General features: G+C 55.1%; 2 protein-coding genes across 2 annotated transcripts in view; one reads left to right on the top strand and one right to left on the bottom strand.

Moving 5' to 3' along the window:
* LINGO3 (leucine rich repeat and Ig domain containing 3) lies at positions 1–11,369 on the bottom strand. Its single transcript, XM_010724860.2, is given in 4 exon segments — positions 1–1,420; positions 1,423–2,180; positions 6,910–7,004; positions 10,915–11,369. Coding segments are annotated over 2 exon segments (1,815 nt in total). The 5' UTR covers positions 2,147–2,180; positions 6,910–7,004; positions 10,915–11,369; the 3' UTR covers positions 1–329.
* The window catches only part of OAZ1 (ornithine decarboxylase antizyme 1), a gene marked incomplete in the record, with an annotated part of 26,233 nt that overhangs the window by 7,901 nt on the left and 4,708 nt on the right, over positions 1–13,624 (top strand). Inside the window, 2 exon segments of the mRNA NM_001291881.2 lie at positions 9,380–9,384; positions 9,387–9,402. Of these exon segments, the coding sequence (NP_001278810.1) occupies positions 9,380–9,384; positions 9,387–9,402 (21 nt within the window).

Raw genomic sequence — 13,624 nt, 5'->3', positions numbered from 1 at the left:
TTTTTTCCCCAGGCCGAAACGCTGCTGATCTCATTGAGAAATGCATAGTTGGTAGCAAAAACATCAGCTACATCAGGAGCTGGGATGGCCCCTGGGCCACTTGTGGGGTCACTGCGGGGCTGGGGCCAGCTGGGTCATCCAATCACAGAATCATTAAGGTCGGAAAAGACCTCCACGATCACCCAGTCCAACAGCCCTCGGTCCCTGACCGTGCTGCTGGCCCTGTTGATGCCCCGGGACATCACTGATGCCCCTGTGCCCCCTGGCCCCATTGTGCCACAGCCGTGCCCAGGGCCGGGTCGCAGCCAACGGTTCTCCTTTGGAGAGGCTCAGATCATCTTCATGTTGAACTTCCTGGCTCCTCCTTGGCCCGTGGTGGTGGTGGGTCCATCCACCTTCCGGAAGGAATACTCCACCGAGAAATTGTTCTTGTGCTGCCCTCGGCCCCGGCTCCAAACGAAGAGGAGCAGGAAGCAGAAGAGGACCACGCCGAGGAAGGTGATGCAGCCCATGGCTGTGGACACCAGGATGGTCTTGAGATCAAGCGTGAACTTCAAGAAGACCTGCGTGTCGTTATGGTAGGTGTCATTGAACTCACTGAGGTACAAAGTCCGGTTGGCGTTGGAGGAGCCATCGTTTGGGTGCCCCTTGACCGTCAGAGTGGCAAAATAGGTGTCGTTGCCCCCTGCGTTGCTGGCAATGCAGATGTAGGTACCGCTGTCCTGCACTTGGGCAAAGCGGATCTCCAGGGTGCCCCCCGGCAGTACGACTGCTCGCCCCGTGCTGCGCGTGGTGATCATGCGGTGCTGAGGGGACACCCAGACGATGGAGGGCTCAGGCTCCCCGTCCGCCCGGCACAGGAAGGACACGGACTGCCCTTCGCGGGCCGTCACGTGCTGCAGCTTCCGATCCCTGATCTTGGGCTTCTGGCAGGTGAAGTACTCGAAGAGCACGGAGTCGGGGAAGTCACGCAGAGCGTTTCCCTGGATTTCAGGCGGTGTGGAGCACATGGGCTGCTGGCCGTCAAAGTTGAGCGTCTTCCGTCGCTGTAGGATCCAGAGGAGGCGGCAGTCGCAGGCCAAGGGATTCCTGTCCACCCGCAGCGTCTCCAGTGTGTTCACAGAGTGGAAGGTGCTCTCCTCCAGTGTGGAGAGAAAGTTGCTGGAGAGGTTGAGCAGACGGATTTGTCTCAGACCAGAGAAGGCCTGCGGCTCCACGGACACCAAGAGAGCGCCCACGATATGCAGCTCCTGGAGCCGGATGAGGTCTTTAAAGGAGCCCTTCAGCACAGTGCTAATGGGGTTGTAGGACAGGTTCAGGTAGCGGAGGTACACCAGGTTCCTCAAGGCAGCAGTGGGCACGGCTGTGATGTTGGTGTAGGTGATGGAGAGTGAGGTGAGGTTCAGGCCCTGGAAGCTGTGGGGGAGATGTCCTCCAGCAGCGGCCAGTTGTCGATCTCCAGCTGCAGGAGGTTGTAGAGCTTCTTGAAGTTCTGCTCCTCCAGCGCAGAGATGCTGAGGTGCCGGAGCCGCAGCACCTCGAGGTTCTGGAGGTAGGAGAGTGACTCAGCCGAGATGGAGGTCAGATTGCACTTCTCAATGGTCAGTTGCTCCAGGCCGAGCAGCCCTGAGAAGGCGCGCTGGGAGATGTACACCAGGTCATTATCACCCACCTCCAGGCTCTTCAGGTTCCGCAGGTCCTGGAACATGTAGTCCAGAAGGATGACGAGTTTGTTCTCGCTGATGTCCAAGAGGGTGAGGTTGGTCAGCTTGGTGAAGACCCCCGGGGGGATGAGCTTGAGCTGGTTTCCCCGCAGCCGCAGAGTCTGCAGGTTGAACAGGTTGCTGAAGGCTCCTGGCTCCACATTGGTGATGATGTTCTCGCTGAAGTCCAGCTCCTCCAGCAAGGGGTATGGGGAGAGGTCCCCCGGGTTCAGGCAGCGGATGCGGTTCTTGTTGAGCTCCAGGATCTTGGTCTCTGTGGGGATGCCCTCGGGGATGGCAGTGAGCCGCTTGCGGTGACACACCACTGATTTGAGCTGCGGGGCACACTCGCAGCGGGCAGGGCAGGCTGCCACCTGCAGCGGGCTCAGGAGGACCAGGTGGAGGACCAGGACCAGGAACCAACATGTCATGGTGTAGTGCATGGTCTTATGGGCTCTCTACCATTCTCGCATACACCTGGAAAGGAAAGAGAGGGGTGTCAGCAGCGAGTTCTATTGAGATCACCAGGCTGTGAGCTACAGCTGAAAAACTCCTCCTTTGGAGTAGTACCCCAAATCATGGTCCATGGCCCTGAGAAGGTCCCCACCCTGCAGGAAACACCACTGACCTCTTCTTGTGGCCTGGGGACCACACTCACTGCAAACACAGGCATAGAGCAAAGGTGGGACACCATGTCCTCCTTGCTCCCTATGATGGCTGTGGTTGAGTCTCACCTGATGAAACAAATCCTACCCATCCACGGCCTATCCTCCCTGCATAGGATGGAGGACTCAGAGCTTCATACAGGAGCCAGTCCTCCCTTCCCCACCCTCAACAGTGGGGCTGGGGGAGGCTGCGGGCTCAATCTTGGCAGATTATGGATTACTGCTGCCACGTCTCAATCACTGCTGCCCTCCTTTTGGAGGAATTAGCACCTTGCTGCCCATTTGCCTTTTTGCTTCTTTCCCCTTCCCCAATCTCTTTTTCCTCCTTCGCTCCAAATCTGCCAGAGAAGTACATCCCGGCGCTGCTGCAAAGCTCATCAACCACCTTTCCTGAACCAAGCGTTGTCATTAAATGTCATTAACCTAATTAAACAACAGGGCTGCTCGGACAGAGCGTTGTGGGCTGCTTTTGGAATGCTACAGGATCCAGCCGCGGGGTGCACAGGGAGGTTCCCAACCCTCTTTGTGCCCACAGCATGGGGAAGGATGCTATCTGTGTGGATAATTTCCAGCCCTGATCCTATTATACAAGCCGAGCAATTCTCCAGCAGTAAACCTATTGCTCGGTGCAATTTAGGAGCCACAGGAGATTATCTTTTAAAGACTTCTTTTTACATGTCTTAATTTCGCCACGCTTTCCTGTCTCTCTGAGCTAGGAGGGAAAGCATCATCATCATCCACAGGGCATTAGCATGGGGCTGTGCGACGCAAAGTAGGGCTCTATGGAGGGTGGGATCACAGATCCCACTGCTTTCCCCACTTTCTGGCCATGCATTCCTATTGCTTTTGGGATCCACGAGGAGCTGGCCGTGTGCTCATGCTTTGACTTCATCCTTGTGGTCTGAGTGGCTCTGTTTCTCCTCTCCCCGACCTGGGAAGGATGCACCCAGACACAACCTGCAGGAGAAGTCACTATGGGTTATTAATAGCTCATTACTGTCGTAGCATCACCATCTTCGGGGCTTGCCTGGCCTCTGGGGAGTGAGGCCAATTAAGACTCAACTCAAAGGCCTAGATAGAGGCTGCTCATTGCGTTTAATTTGTTTTTAAAAATAACACGCCTGCTGCTCGCTGAGCTGGGGAGCAGAGCTGGAAGAGCCCAGGCTGCACCACAGCCATGGAGCAGTGATGGAGCAGTGATGGAGCAGCAACAGAGCAGCTGAGCAGTGGGGCAGAGCTGCACAGAAGTGGCTCCTCAGCTCCCAGGTTTCTTCTTTTCCAAATAATACCAGAAAACAAGCCAGGCTTGACATTTCTAGGCTCCTCTGCTTTGACAACATGCAAGTACAACTACTTCAGCTGAAGAAACGTCTTGTTTTATTCTTGCATCCGCTTGCAGAATAGTCCCACTGGGGCTGCCCTCAAGAGACTGCTGCTTGAAGCCATTTTCCCCCTCGGATTGTGCTTTAGCAGCACTCAGGGGAGTCCCAGCCCTATGCCCAGCAGCACCCACAGCTGCCAACTCACATCTCCCCCCGTGCAGCTCCCAGCCGCTCAGCCCCACATCTGCAGCACTCCATGGGGCTGTTGGGACCAAAATTTGGGATTCAGCACTTGGTCTTGTCGAAGCTCATCCATCGGCCTCAGCCCAGCCATCCTCCATAGGGATTGATCCTTCCCTCAGGCAGATTGACACTCCTTCCCTAGTTGGTGTCATCTGAGGGTGCGCTCAGTCCCCTACTCCAGATGACCAAGATACTAAGCATGGCCAGCCCCGATGGCTTCACAGAATCATAGAATGACTTGGACTGGAAGGGACCTCAACGATCAAACTCCAACCCCCACTGCGGCATGCAGGGCTGCCAACCTCCATATCTAATACCAGCTCAGGCTGCCCAGGACCCCTTCCAACGTGGCCTTGAACACCTCCAGGGACGGGGCATCCTCAGCCTCTCTGGGTTTCAGCAAGACACCTGCTGGTCACAGGCTCCTGGTCCACCAGTCTCCTCCATCTGATCAGGGTGCAGAATCAGAGCAGCTGATGCCAGGAGCGCAGGAGATGAGAGCAGAGACACAGAGACCTGGGGGTGACGTGAGGCCAGCAGCCTCCCCACACTGCCCCGATGAGGCTCTGGCCGTCAGGCAATTAGCAACGCGAGCATGAGAACAAGCCAGCTGAAACGGGGCGAGCTGAGTGCAGAAAGGAAGAAAATCAATCAGCAGAGCCAATGGAGAATTACCAAACGGAGTTATTCCTAATCCCATCAAGGTCTGCTGGGAATCCAGTGCTCCCATCTCTGTGCATCCCAACAGATTTTCTGGGTCACTTCGTTTCCAGGCTCTGCTCACCACCACATGGAAACCCCCATCCCTCGCAACGGCTGCGAGGCCCCAGAATGAAGGATTCCCAACACCAAGGAGACAGCCCCAAAGAAGGCACCGCTTATTTTTAGAGACAACCTTATGATTGTTGAGCACGTGGCCCAGGCAACACCGCGCAGGCAGCCACAGATTGGCCGCAATCTGCTCTTCTTCTTGATAGACATCACGTCTGAATCTCTATCTCTGCAAGATGCTCTCCGGAGAGAAGACATTTCGATACGACCACAAAGTACAACATTTCCAAAAGGTCACTGCAGCAGGTGCAGGTGGTTGGTATTCTATGAGTGTCTTCATTGCTCTCCAAGGCTTCGGGTGGGGGGTGGCAGTGGGGGCTCAGGCAGCACCCCTGGGTTATCACTGGGGTTCGCCTAGTGAGTTTCTGCTGTGCAAGGAGAAGTTTTAATTTGCAGAAGCCTGCATTCCTGCAGCTTTGTGTGGTTATTTCCCCAGAACTTCAGCACCTGCTCATTGCAGCCAGCACAGCACACTCAGATGGATTCGCATGGAGGGGGACTCGATGGATCTCCATGGGATCCCCAGGCTGTGCTGGGGATGGTGACAGGAACCACCTCCCGCTGCTACCCACCTCCTGCAGACACATCACCCAACGCAGCACCCAAGCACCCAGATCACCGTGCCATCTCATCACAGCCACCTCGGGAGGGGACTACTGTGCCTTCACTCCAAGCCAGGCAGCTTTGTGATAAATGAAGTGCGGGAGCAGGATGATTAATAACCATTTCAGAACAGCATACGCTGTAATTATCCACCTTTCAGAGAGCTGATTAATGATGCTGCTCGGGGGCATGAAGAGCCCCCACTCTCACCCTGACTGGGTGCAGGCTCTGGGTGCTGAGGATTCTACTGCTGCTGCTCCAATTTGGTCCAGCACTTCCACCCAGCTGGATGGGGTTGTGCATTAAGCTTAGGCTCCCAGCTGGGATCACTGGGTTGGTGAAACCTCCAAATTCCTCACCTGGTGGCACCCCATGCAGTGCGAGATGCTGTGCAAAATGCAGCCAACAAGGATGCTCCAGGGGCACAGGAGCCCCCCCAGATCAGCACCCGAGGGATGGATCCTGGCATAGGGTCCTTGGGGTGCTGCAGGCCCTGAGCAGGGCTATATGGGGCCAGCCACCCTGCATGGGCACCGCATCATTGCCAAAGCTCTGATTTGAGCAGACAGATGGATTTGTGGGCAGGAGGAGCAGAATGACAGGGCAGTCGGACAGACAGATGTCTGCTCCGAAGACAGGGTGGAGAGGCAGCCATGGGTGGAAAACAGCCTGAGCCCGTCAGGACCGCTCTGCTTTCCATGGGAAAACAAGTCAGCAGGCTCAGAGGGGCAGCAGCTGCTGATCCACAGCCCCCGACCTCCCAGAAAAACCCGCTCAGGGCAGAGATCCCTGTAGGGCACTGCAGTCCGTCTGCCTTTCAGCTCTGCTCAGCATCAGTCCGGGGCTGGATGCCTTTTTTAAGACATGTCTACAGCTGCTGTGCTTGAAACGCTATCGCCGTCCCAGTGATGATCATGGGAGCAGCGAGCGAAGAAAGTAAAATGCCATTAAGGGGGGAAATAACACTCGACACTGCAATCCATACCCAGGCAGGGTGTACATTGCAACCTAGACCCAACCAGCTTTGTTTTAATAAGAGGAGGCAGATAGGGGGCAAGAGACAATGTCTCAGCCCTATGGAGAGCAGATCTCAAACCCACACAGGGCCAGGCAGCCGGGAGGGTGGATGGATGGATGCAGTGAACCTGGGTAGGAAGCAGTACAGATTTGCATTTCTGGAGGATGCAGCCCGCGCCTGGGAGCAGAGCAGCACAGGGGCTCCCGCTGTGCTGCCCCAATGACTTCTCCGTGCCGGGAGCTGCAGAGAATGGGGACATTTGGAGCACGAGATGCTGGCATTGGGCCTCAGATTGGCAGCTTCAGGGCATCAGCTGTGGCTGTGGAAGCAAGCGAGCATCACCGTTCCCATCTGCAGCCCCAAAGAGGCTCCCAAAACCCCGAGCTCTCCGTTTGGGACAACGGGCAGAGATTTCTCAGCTGTTCCATGGAACAAACCTGGACACAGCAGCACTGAGCTCTGAGAACCAATGCCACGAGGAGCACCCGGGGCCGAACCCCCGCAGATGGACCCCCTATGCTCACCGTTCTGCAGGTCCAGGGCTGCGCTGACAGCTGGCATCTGCGAGGCTGGGCAGGTTTACATGGCGAAGTGTGCAGTACGGCCAGAGCCCTCTCCTCTGGGTAAAACAGCACAGGGAGAAGAGCGTGAATCCCCTCCTGCAGCACCCAGCACCCCAAACAGATACCCAAAGCACAGTCACATCGCGGAGAGGGGAAGCAGACTTAGCTTTGCTCCACCCCAGTGTGTGAGCTGGCTGTTGCACCTCCCCTCGTTATACATATGCATGTAATCACATAGGAAGATCTGACAAACAGGTGGGCGTCCAAACTTGTGACCCTTGCCTGGGTCTCTGCCTCTCGGGGCGAAGCATTCCCAACCCTGGCAAAGGGCACCAACCTCAGAGAAAGATCAAGTTTAATTTGCCAGAAACTAATCAAGAGGGGATTTAAGAACTCCCTTTGAGGGGAAATAGAGCTCTTTTCGGCTAATGGATCACCAGAGATGAGGCCAGGACAGTAACTGTGCCCTGCAGCCTCCTGTGAGCCACCCTAACCCCAAAGCCCTAACCCTAAAACTAACCCCAACCCTAACAACAAAGCCCCAAGCCTAAGCATAACCCCCTAATGCAAAAACCCTGACCCTAACTGTAACTGATAGCCCTAAGGCCTATCCTTAACCCTAACCCTAACAGTTTATTGGTGGGTAGAACCCCACTGGTGGGGTCCCCAAAAACCAGAAAACCAAACATCACTCCAGGAGAGCCCACTGCCGCCCCACTGATGGCAGTGACATGCTCAGCAGCTCCCCTCCTCCTCCCCAGTGCTTCCCTTTTGCAGCCAGCAGCACCGTGCACATGCACAAGATAACACTTGGGCTTTGCACACCTGCAGAATGGTGAGGAGGAAAGGAGCAGCACTACAGAATCTCCCATTAGTAATAGCAGCAATACCAGCAAGGACACCCCTCTCCCCCCCACCAAGCAGAGCTGTACTGCTGAAGCAATTGGGGGTGCACATGGGGTGCAGATCTTGGGTGCAATGGTATCCAACCCACAGCTTGCTAATGCACGGGGCAGCACATGCAGAAATCTGCTTCTGTACCACGCTGCTGGCGGCTGCAGAGCAGGTGGGGCTCCTGCAATGCCCAAGGAATGCAATAATTGTGAGGGAGGCTGCAAGGTGTGATGCACTGCCGTGCTGAGGTCAAGCACAGCGACAAGGCAGCTCGACTCACTGCAAATCCCAGTGCAAACTGCAGCAGGTTGGGCATGCTCCCTCTACTTATTCCAATCCTGCTAGAACCAAATTGCAGCGAACCCAGAGGCAAGCAAACCCTCCCCAGCCTCTGCTCTCCTTGCAAAGTGCATAGCATGGCACGGTCCTGCCTGCACCCATGCACCCATGCACTATACCATGCTGTGGATGCAGTCCCAACACTCACTTCAGAGGAAAGCAACGGCCTCAACCCCCTGCCTTCACTACAGAGCCTGCTGCTCCCACACATCTGAGTGATGAGGGTCTCAACCGATGCTCTTGGCATTTATTTTTGGTTACTCTTACATCACTTAGCAACCTCCAGTTCAGGTTACTTCAGGTTTGTGTGTGTGTCTGCATTTTAATCCCCATGGAATGGGTCCCTTCCCATGCACCCACTGCCCCTCATTCCTGTCACCCCGGGGCTCGCTGCCCCCATGCAGAGCCCGCAAACCTGCAGCAAAACCAGCACACAGCACTCAGAGCGCTGCAGGAACCCCAAAATCCAGCCCCCAGCTGCAGCCAGGAGCACAGAACAGTGAGACGGAGCCTTTCTTTCCCTCATTAGTGTAATTAATGTCAGGGCTCCCAGCTGGCCGGGCTGTGGGCTGACCTTTCCCTTCTGGAGAAATGCACGACAGCACCGACCCAATGCGGGGGCGATGGGAGATGTGGGTTCGTTTGAAGGCATCAGCTCATTTGTCTTAGTGATGTGCCTGCAAAAAGAGGAGCGTTCTGCACAAAGGAAAGGGGATCATTTAGAAAACCATCCCTGGGAGGGGAGGAAAGCTCTGCTCTGCTCACCCAAAGCAGCAGCAGGGGCACAGCATCGCTCCTGGGGGGCACAGTCAGTGATGACAGGAAGATGAGGTGCCAGAATAATCCGAGTTGGAAGGGACCCATAAGGACCATCGAATCCAACCCTACAACGCAGTGAGAACTTGAAGGCAAGCTCCTTTCGCATTTGCGACTGCAGCAGCAAACAATGTGGGGACAGAGCTTCCAGCTGCTGTGGGATGTTGGTGTGAGGGGTGGGAGGAAGCAGCATGCAGCAAAGCCCCAGCGCTGCATGGGGACATTCTGCAACCCTCAGCACCTCCTGCTGAAGGCAGAGCCCCACACAGCAATGTCCCCATCACAGCTGTGCACAGAGGAGCTGGGATTACCAAATGCAGCAGTGTTTTGTCCTTTTTTTTTTTCTTTTTTTCTTTTTTCCTTCCATTTGTCATGCTTGGTTAACACTCCTGCTTCGGTAAAAAGGTCACCGTTTAGATCTCATTTATGTTACTTCTGTGGATTGCAAATGCAGGGTGCTGCTTGTTTTCCCTCCTTAATTAGCGTTCAATTACCAGGGTCATGCTCCAGGATTTGGGTTTGGGAAGTGGGAAGCGATGAGCTGCAGTCATTAGGGCAATGCTCTGTACTGGAGCAAAGGGGTTCAGAGGTAGTTGGAAAGCTGGGGAGAAGCACAGAGTCATTCCAAATGTTCTTCTTATTAAATATTCACCCTCCTCCTTTATTTCTCCCCCTCTCCCTCTAGCAACGGTATCTGGCAGAAGGATGAATTTTTAATAGGAGGGGGTGGCAGGCAGAGGGAGACCCTAGGGCAGCAATCTATTAAAACAACATATGAGGGAAAATCAAACCTGGGAGGGAACCACGTGTGGGAGCGGAGACAGAGCACTGCAGCCACACAGTGGGGTCACATTGCCCACAGCCCCACTGCTACAGCCCAAGGTTCCCAGCATCCTGCCAGGGAAACAGTGGGATTTCCTCCTTTTGGAGATGTTTCCATGCTGAACACGGCTGGCTGCAAGCGACAGCATTTGCTCAGCCCCTAGAATGAGGACGCAGAGGGGTTGGAGGATGCTGCAGGGCTATGAGGATGCCCGTCTCACCACCCCATGTCACACGGCTGAACCTAAAGATAGCCCCCAGTTTGCTTTTCATATCGACACAACCAGTGCTCCGGGTGAAAGTCCTTTCCCATGAACTCACTGTTGCTTAATAAAGCACGAAACCCTCCGAGACTGTGACACTGGGATCTGTCATTTTAATTCTCAGCAACACTTGTCCCTCTCCCCGGCTGTATGCGGCCGCTGCTATTTTGGCTGATGTGTCGGGAGCTGAAAGAGGAGCTCCAGCACTACACGTCTGAGCTGCTCAGGCTTAAGAAAAAGAGCAGAGATGTGACTTAAAACAAACAAAGCAAAACTATAGAATGGAAAGCGCCCCTTCTGCACCCCAAGCCCATGGGAGAGCTGTTTGGGACCCAGTGCGCGTGCATTTGGGGATGCTGAGGGCAGAGCGTGGTGGGATGGGGCTGATGGGCACAGCACAGCCAAACTCACAGCGGCATGAAAAACTCCAGGGAAAGGCAGCACGGTGTGGGAAGGAGCAGGGATGGAAACCCACCACTATGGGGAGAGCTCCTGCACCCAAAGCAACACGGCACAAAGCAAAGGGACCCAAAGCAGGAGGAACCAGCACACGCCATACGATCACCCAAATCCCACTGCTGACAGCCAAGAGGGGCTCCTGAGTCTCCTCATTGTGTCCCTGGACTGCACTCCCAGCCCCACATCCCTGATCCCAAATCCCCCCACTCGCTGCATCCCACATCCAAACCCCCCCATGCACTCCATCCCTCTGACGGCTCTGCAAAACGCTGCTGCTCCCGGCAGCCCCAGGATCAGCCTTCACTGGAGGTAAATGGCACACAAACACTTGGACAACATCCCCCCATAAAAATCACCCCTCCAACATCCCTACCTCAGCTGGCCAGGTGGCAACTCCCATCATCTTGCTGCAAAAGCTCTCATGGGTTTCACTGCTTCACTCCATCTCTCCGCAAATCTCCGCTCTCTGAACATTTCTGCCCTCGCCTGTTCGTTTTGGTGCTCTTCCACTGCTCTCAAAGCCACCCCTCAGGCTCAGGCAATGCCTCTGCACTGGGAGTCACCACACACACACAGTGTGTGTGAGCACCATGTGTCCCCCAGCTTGGGGTCATCACTTCGGAGCTGACGTGGAACCGCAGCAAAATGAGGGCTGGGAAAGCACAGAGTTCCCTCCTTATGGGTGGGGAAACTGAGGCACGGGGCATGGATATATCTATATCTATATCTATCTTCTACATCACCTGAGGGGGTGAACGCAGCAGGGAGTGAGCTCAGGGATGGCTCTGCCTGGCCCTGCACATAGCAGTGTGTGATTTGGAGATGGGAAGATGCTGCTGGTGCTGCCTGGGCTGCCCACAGCACGGCCGATGGCACAGGAATTACCACTGCCCACATGAAACACTTCCAGCCATGTGCTCTGTGTTCCCAGTGTTATTTCCAGGGCTACATCAATGGCTCCGGAATAGGAAAGCAGCTGGACGAGCCCAGATCCCTCTGTGCTAACCTGCAGCCCTGTGCCCTGCACTGATGCAACACAACGCAGCAAAACCAGAAGTCAGAAAGGCTCCATCGCCTCCAATAGCATCACTCCAGTAAAGCTCCAGATGAGACTGAGCAACACCCAGGCACTTCTGTCCTTTCATACCATGGGGCTTCAGATTAAATGCTTAATTCAGGCCTGTAATGCTGCTGGGAGGGAAGAGCGCAGCACTGAGGTTGGGACCCCGGAGCAAAGGATGTGTGACTGTATGAGGCACAGAGCAACACAGCTAATAGGAGCAGACGTGGCTGTGTTCCAAACACTGAATGCAGAAGGAAGCCCATAGCTCTGCTAGATGCTCAGGGCAGAGATGTGTCCTGTGGGATGGAATGAGATGGGGATGGGATGGGATGGGATGGGATGGGATGGGATGGGATGGGATGGGACGGAAGGGGATGGGAGGGGACGGGAGGGGATGGGACAGGAGGGGATGGGATGGGATAAAACAGTATGGGATTAGCTGACAACAGTGGGACCCCAGTACCATCCCTGGCATGAAACAGAACTCAGTGCTTTCTTCTCCTCCTCCAGCTCCTCTCCCAGGAAAAAAAAAGCTAAAAGTACTGATGTTTAAGCAAAAAAGAAACAAAAAGCCAACACAGAAAGCTCTCACTCCAAGCTGCTTTGCCTCCTGTTTGCCTGAGTCGCTGGGAACACGGCAGCTCCCTGTGCTCAGGCTGCTTCCTCGCTGTATGGCAGTGCTGTGCTGGAGAGCATCGCCCTCGAGCTCAGTGCTGAGTGCATCCAGGATTATTTCTGCGACCTCCAAAAGCCACAAGGAGCCCCACAGGAGCAGCAGCCACCTCTGCCACCCCCCAGCAGCAAAAGGCTGCGCCTCCGCTCGCTCCTCCCCCACTTTAGCAAGAAACAGCGATGAAAAATAAATTAGCTCAAATTAAATTCATTCAATCAGCGGCTGTCACACCGTGGGATCTTGGGTTTTTCTCCCGTTCCAAGCACACTGTACCACATTCCTGCATGTGGGGATGCTGGTTCCATCCCAAGGGATGCTGGAGCAGAGCTTTGGGATGCGCAGCCCTGAGCCCCACGGTGCTGTGGAGCTGGAAGGCATTGCTCCATGCTGGGTGCAATGGTTGTGTGGGCACAGCCAAGCGGTGCAGCACTGCGTGAATGGGTCAGCGTGGGGTTCATCACCTGCATTTCTGCATGCAAAGCCAGCAACAGGCTCTGCCATGGCTTTGGAGGCACACATTACACCGAGGAGCTGTGAGCTGATGGCCAGCTCTGCTTTTACTGCTGGCTTTTAGAAATTCCTCGTGGTTTGGTTGCAAGAGACGCTTGCAAGAACTTTCCCTCTCTGGATACGGCCCTCACAGTGCAGCCCTCAGAGCAGAGGGACACAGCACCCAATGGGGTTTGCTCCTCAACCCCGTGGGCATCGCATCTCCAACCATGGAGCAAAGCCACAGAGCTGAGCAGAGCACAGGAGGGCCTAGGCTGCTCCTTGATGGCCATCTCATGTCCCCAGCTTGCCCCACGGCTCACATTTGGGGTGCCATGAAGCTGCCCTGCTGATCTGCTCTGGGTATTTTGTGGGTGCTTTGCCTGCTCCTGTCATCCTCTCTCCTCCTGTCTGCTCTTTTCTCCTTCCGAAAAGAAAAAAAAAACAAACCAAAACAAAAAACCAACAGCAAACCACCCATCTCCGGTTAAGGCTGGGCACGAATTTACAGAGCAGCTGCTCTTCTGCAATCGCTCCCTTGAGTGAACGCGGTGGGAATTAGAGCATCTTTTGTCGGGTTTTAGCTCAATCCACTTTGCGAGTGGATTAGGAAACTGGCACAAGAGTGCTCAGGGTCTGAAGCAGGAAGCTGCTATTCTGGAACGCGATAGGAGCTGTGTGCTGTGACTGCTGCCTGCTCCATTTCCCCGAGAAACACAACCCCGGTAACATTTGCATTTAAATCAGTCAGCCCTGGGATTTTTGACAGGAGAATCCGCCTAGCCCTAAAATCGAGGATGCGGAGAGAGGGGGGCAGGCAGGGCCTTGGGGTTGGAACCTGCAGCGCTGGGGGGCGAC

The sequence above is a fragment of the Meleagris gallopavo genome, chromosome 30, assembly GCF_000146605.3.
Source record: "Meleagris gallopavo isolate NT-WF06-2002-E0010 breed Aviagen turkey brand Nicholas breeding stock chromosome 30, Turkey_5.1, whole genome shotgun sequence".
NCBI lineage: Eukaryota > Metazoa > Chordata > Aves > Galliformes > Phasianidae > Meleagris > Meleagris gallopavo.
This window is presented reverse-complemented; position numbering and strand designations above follow the sequence as displayed.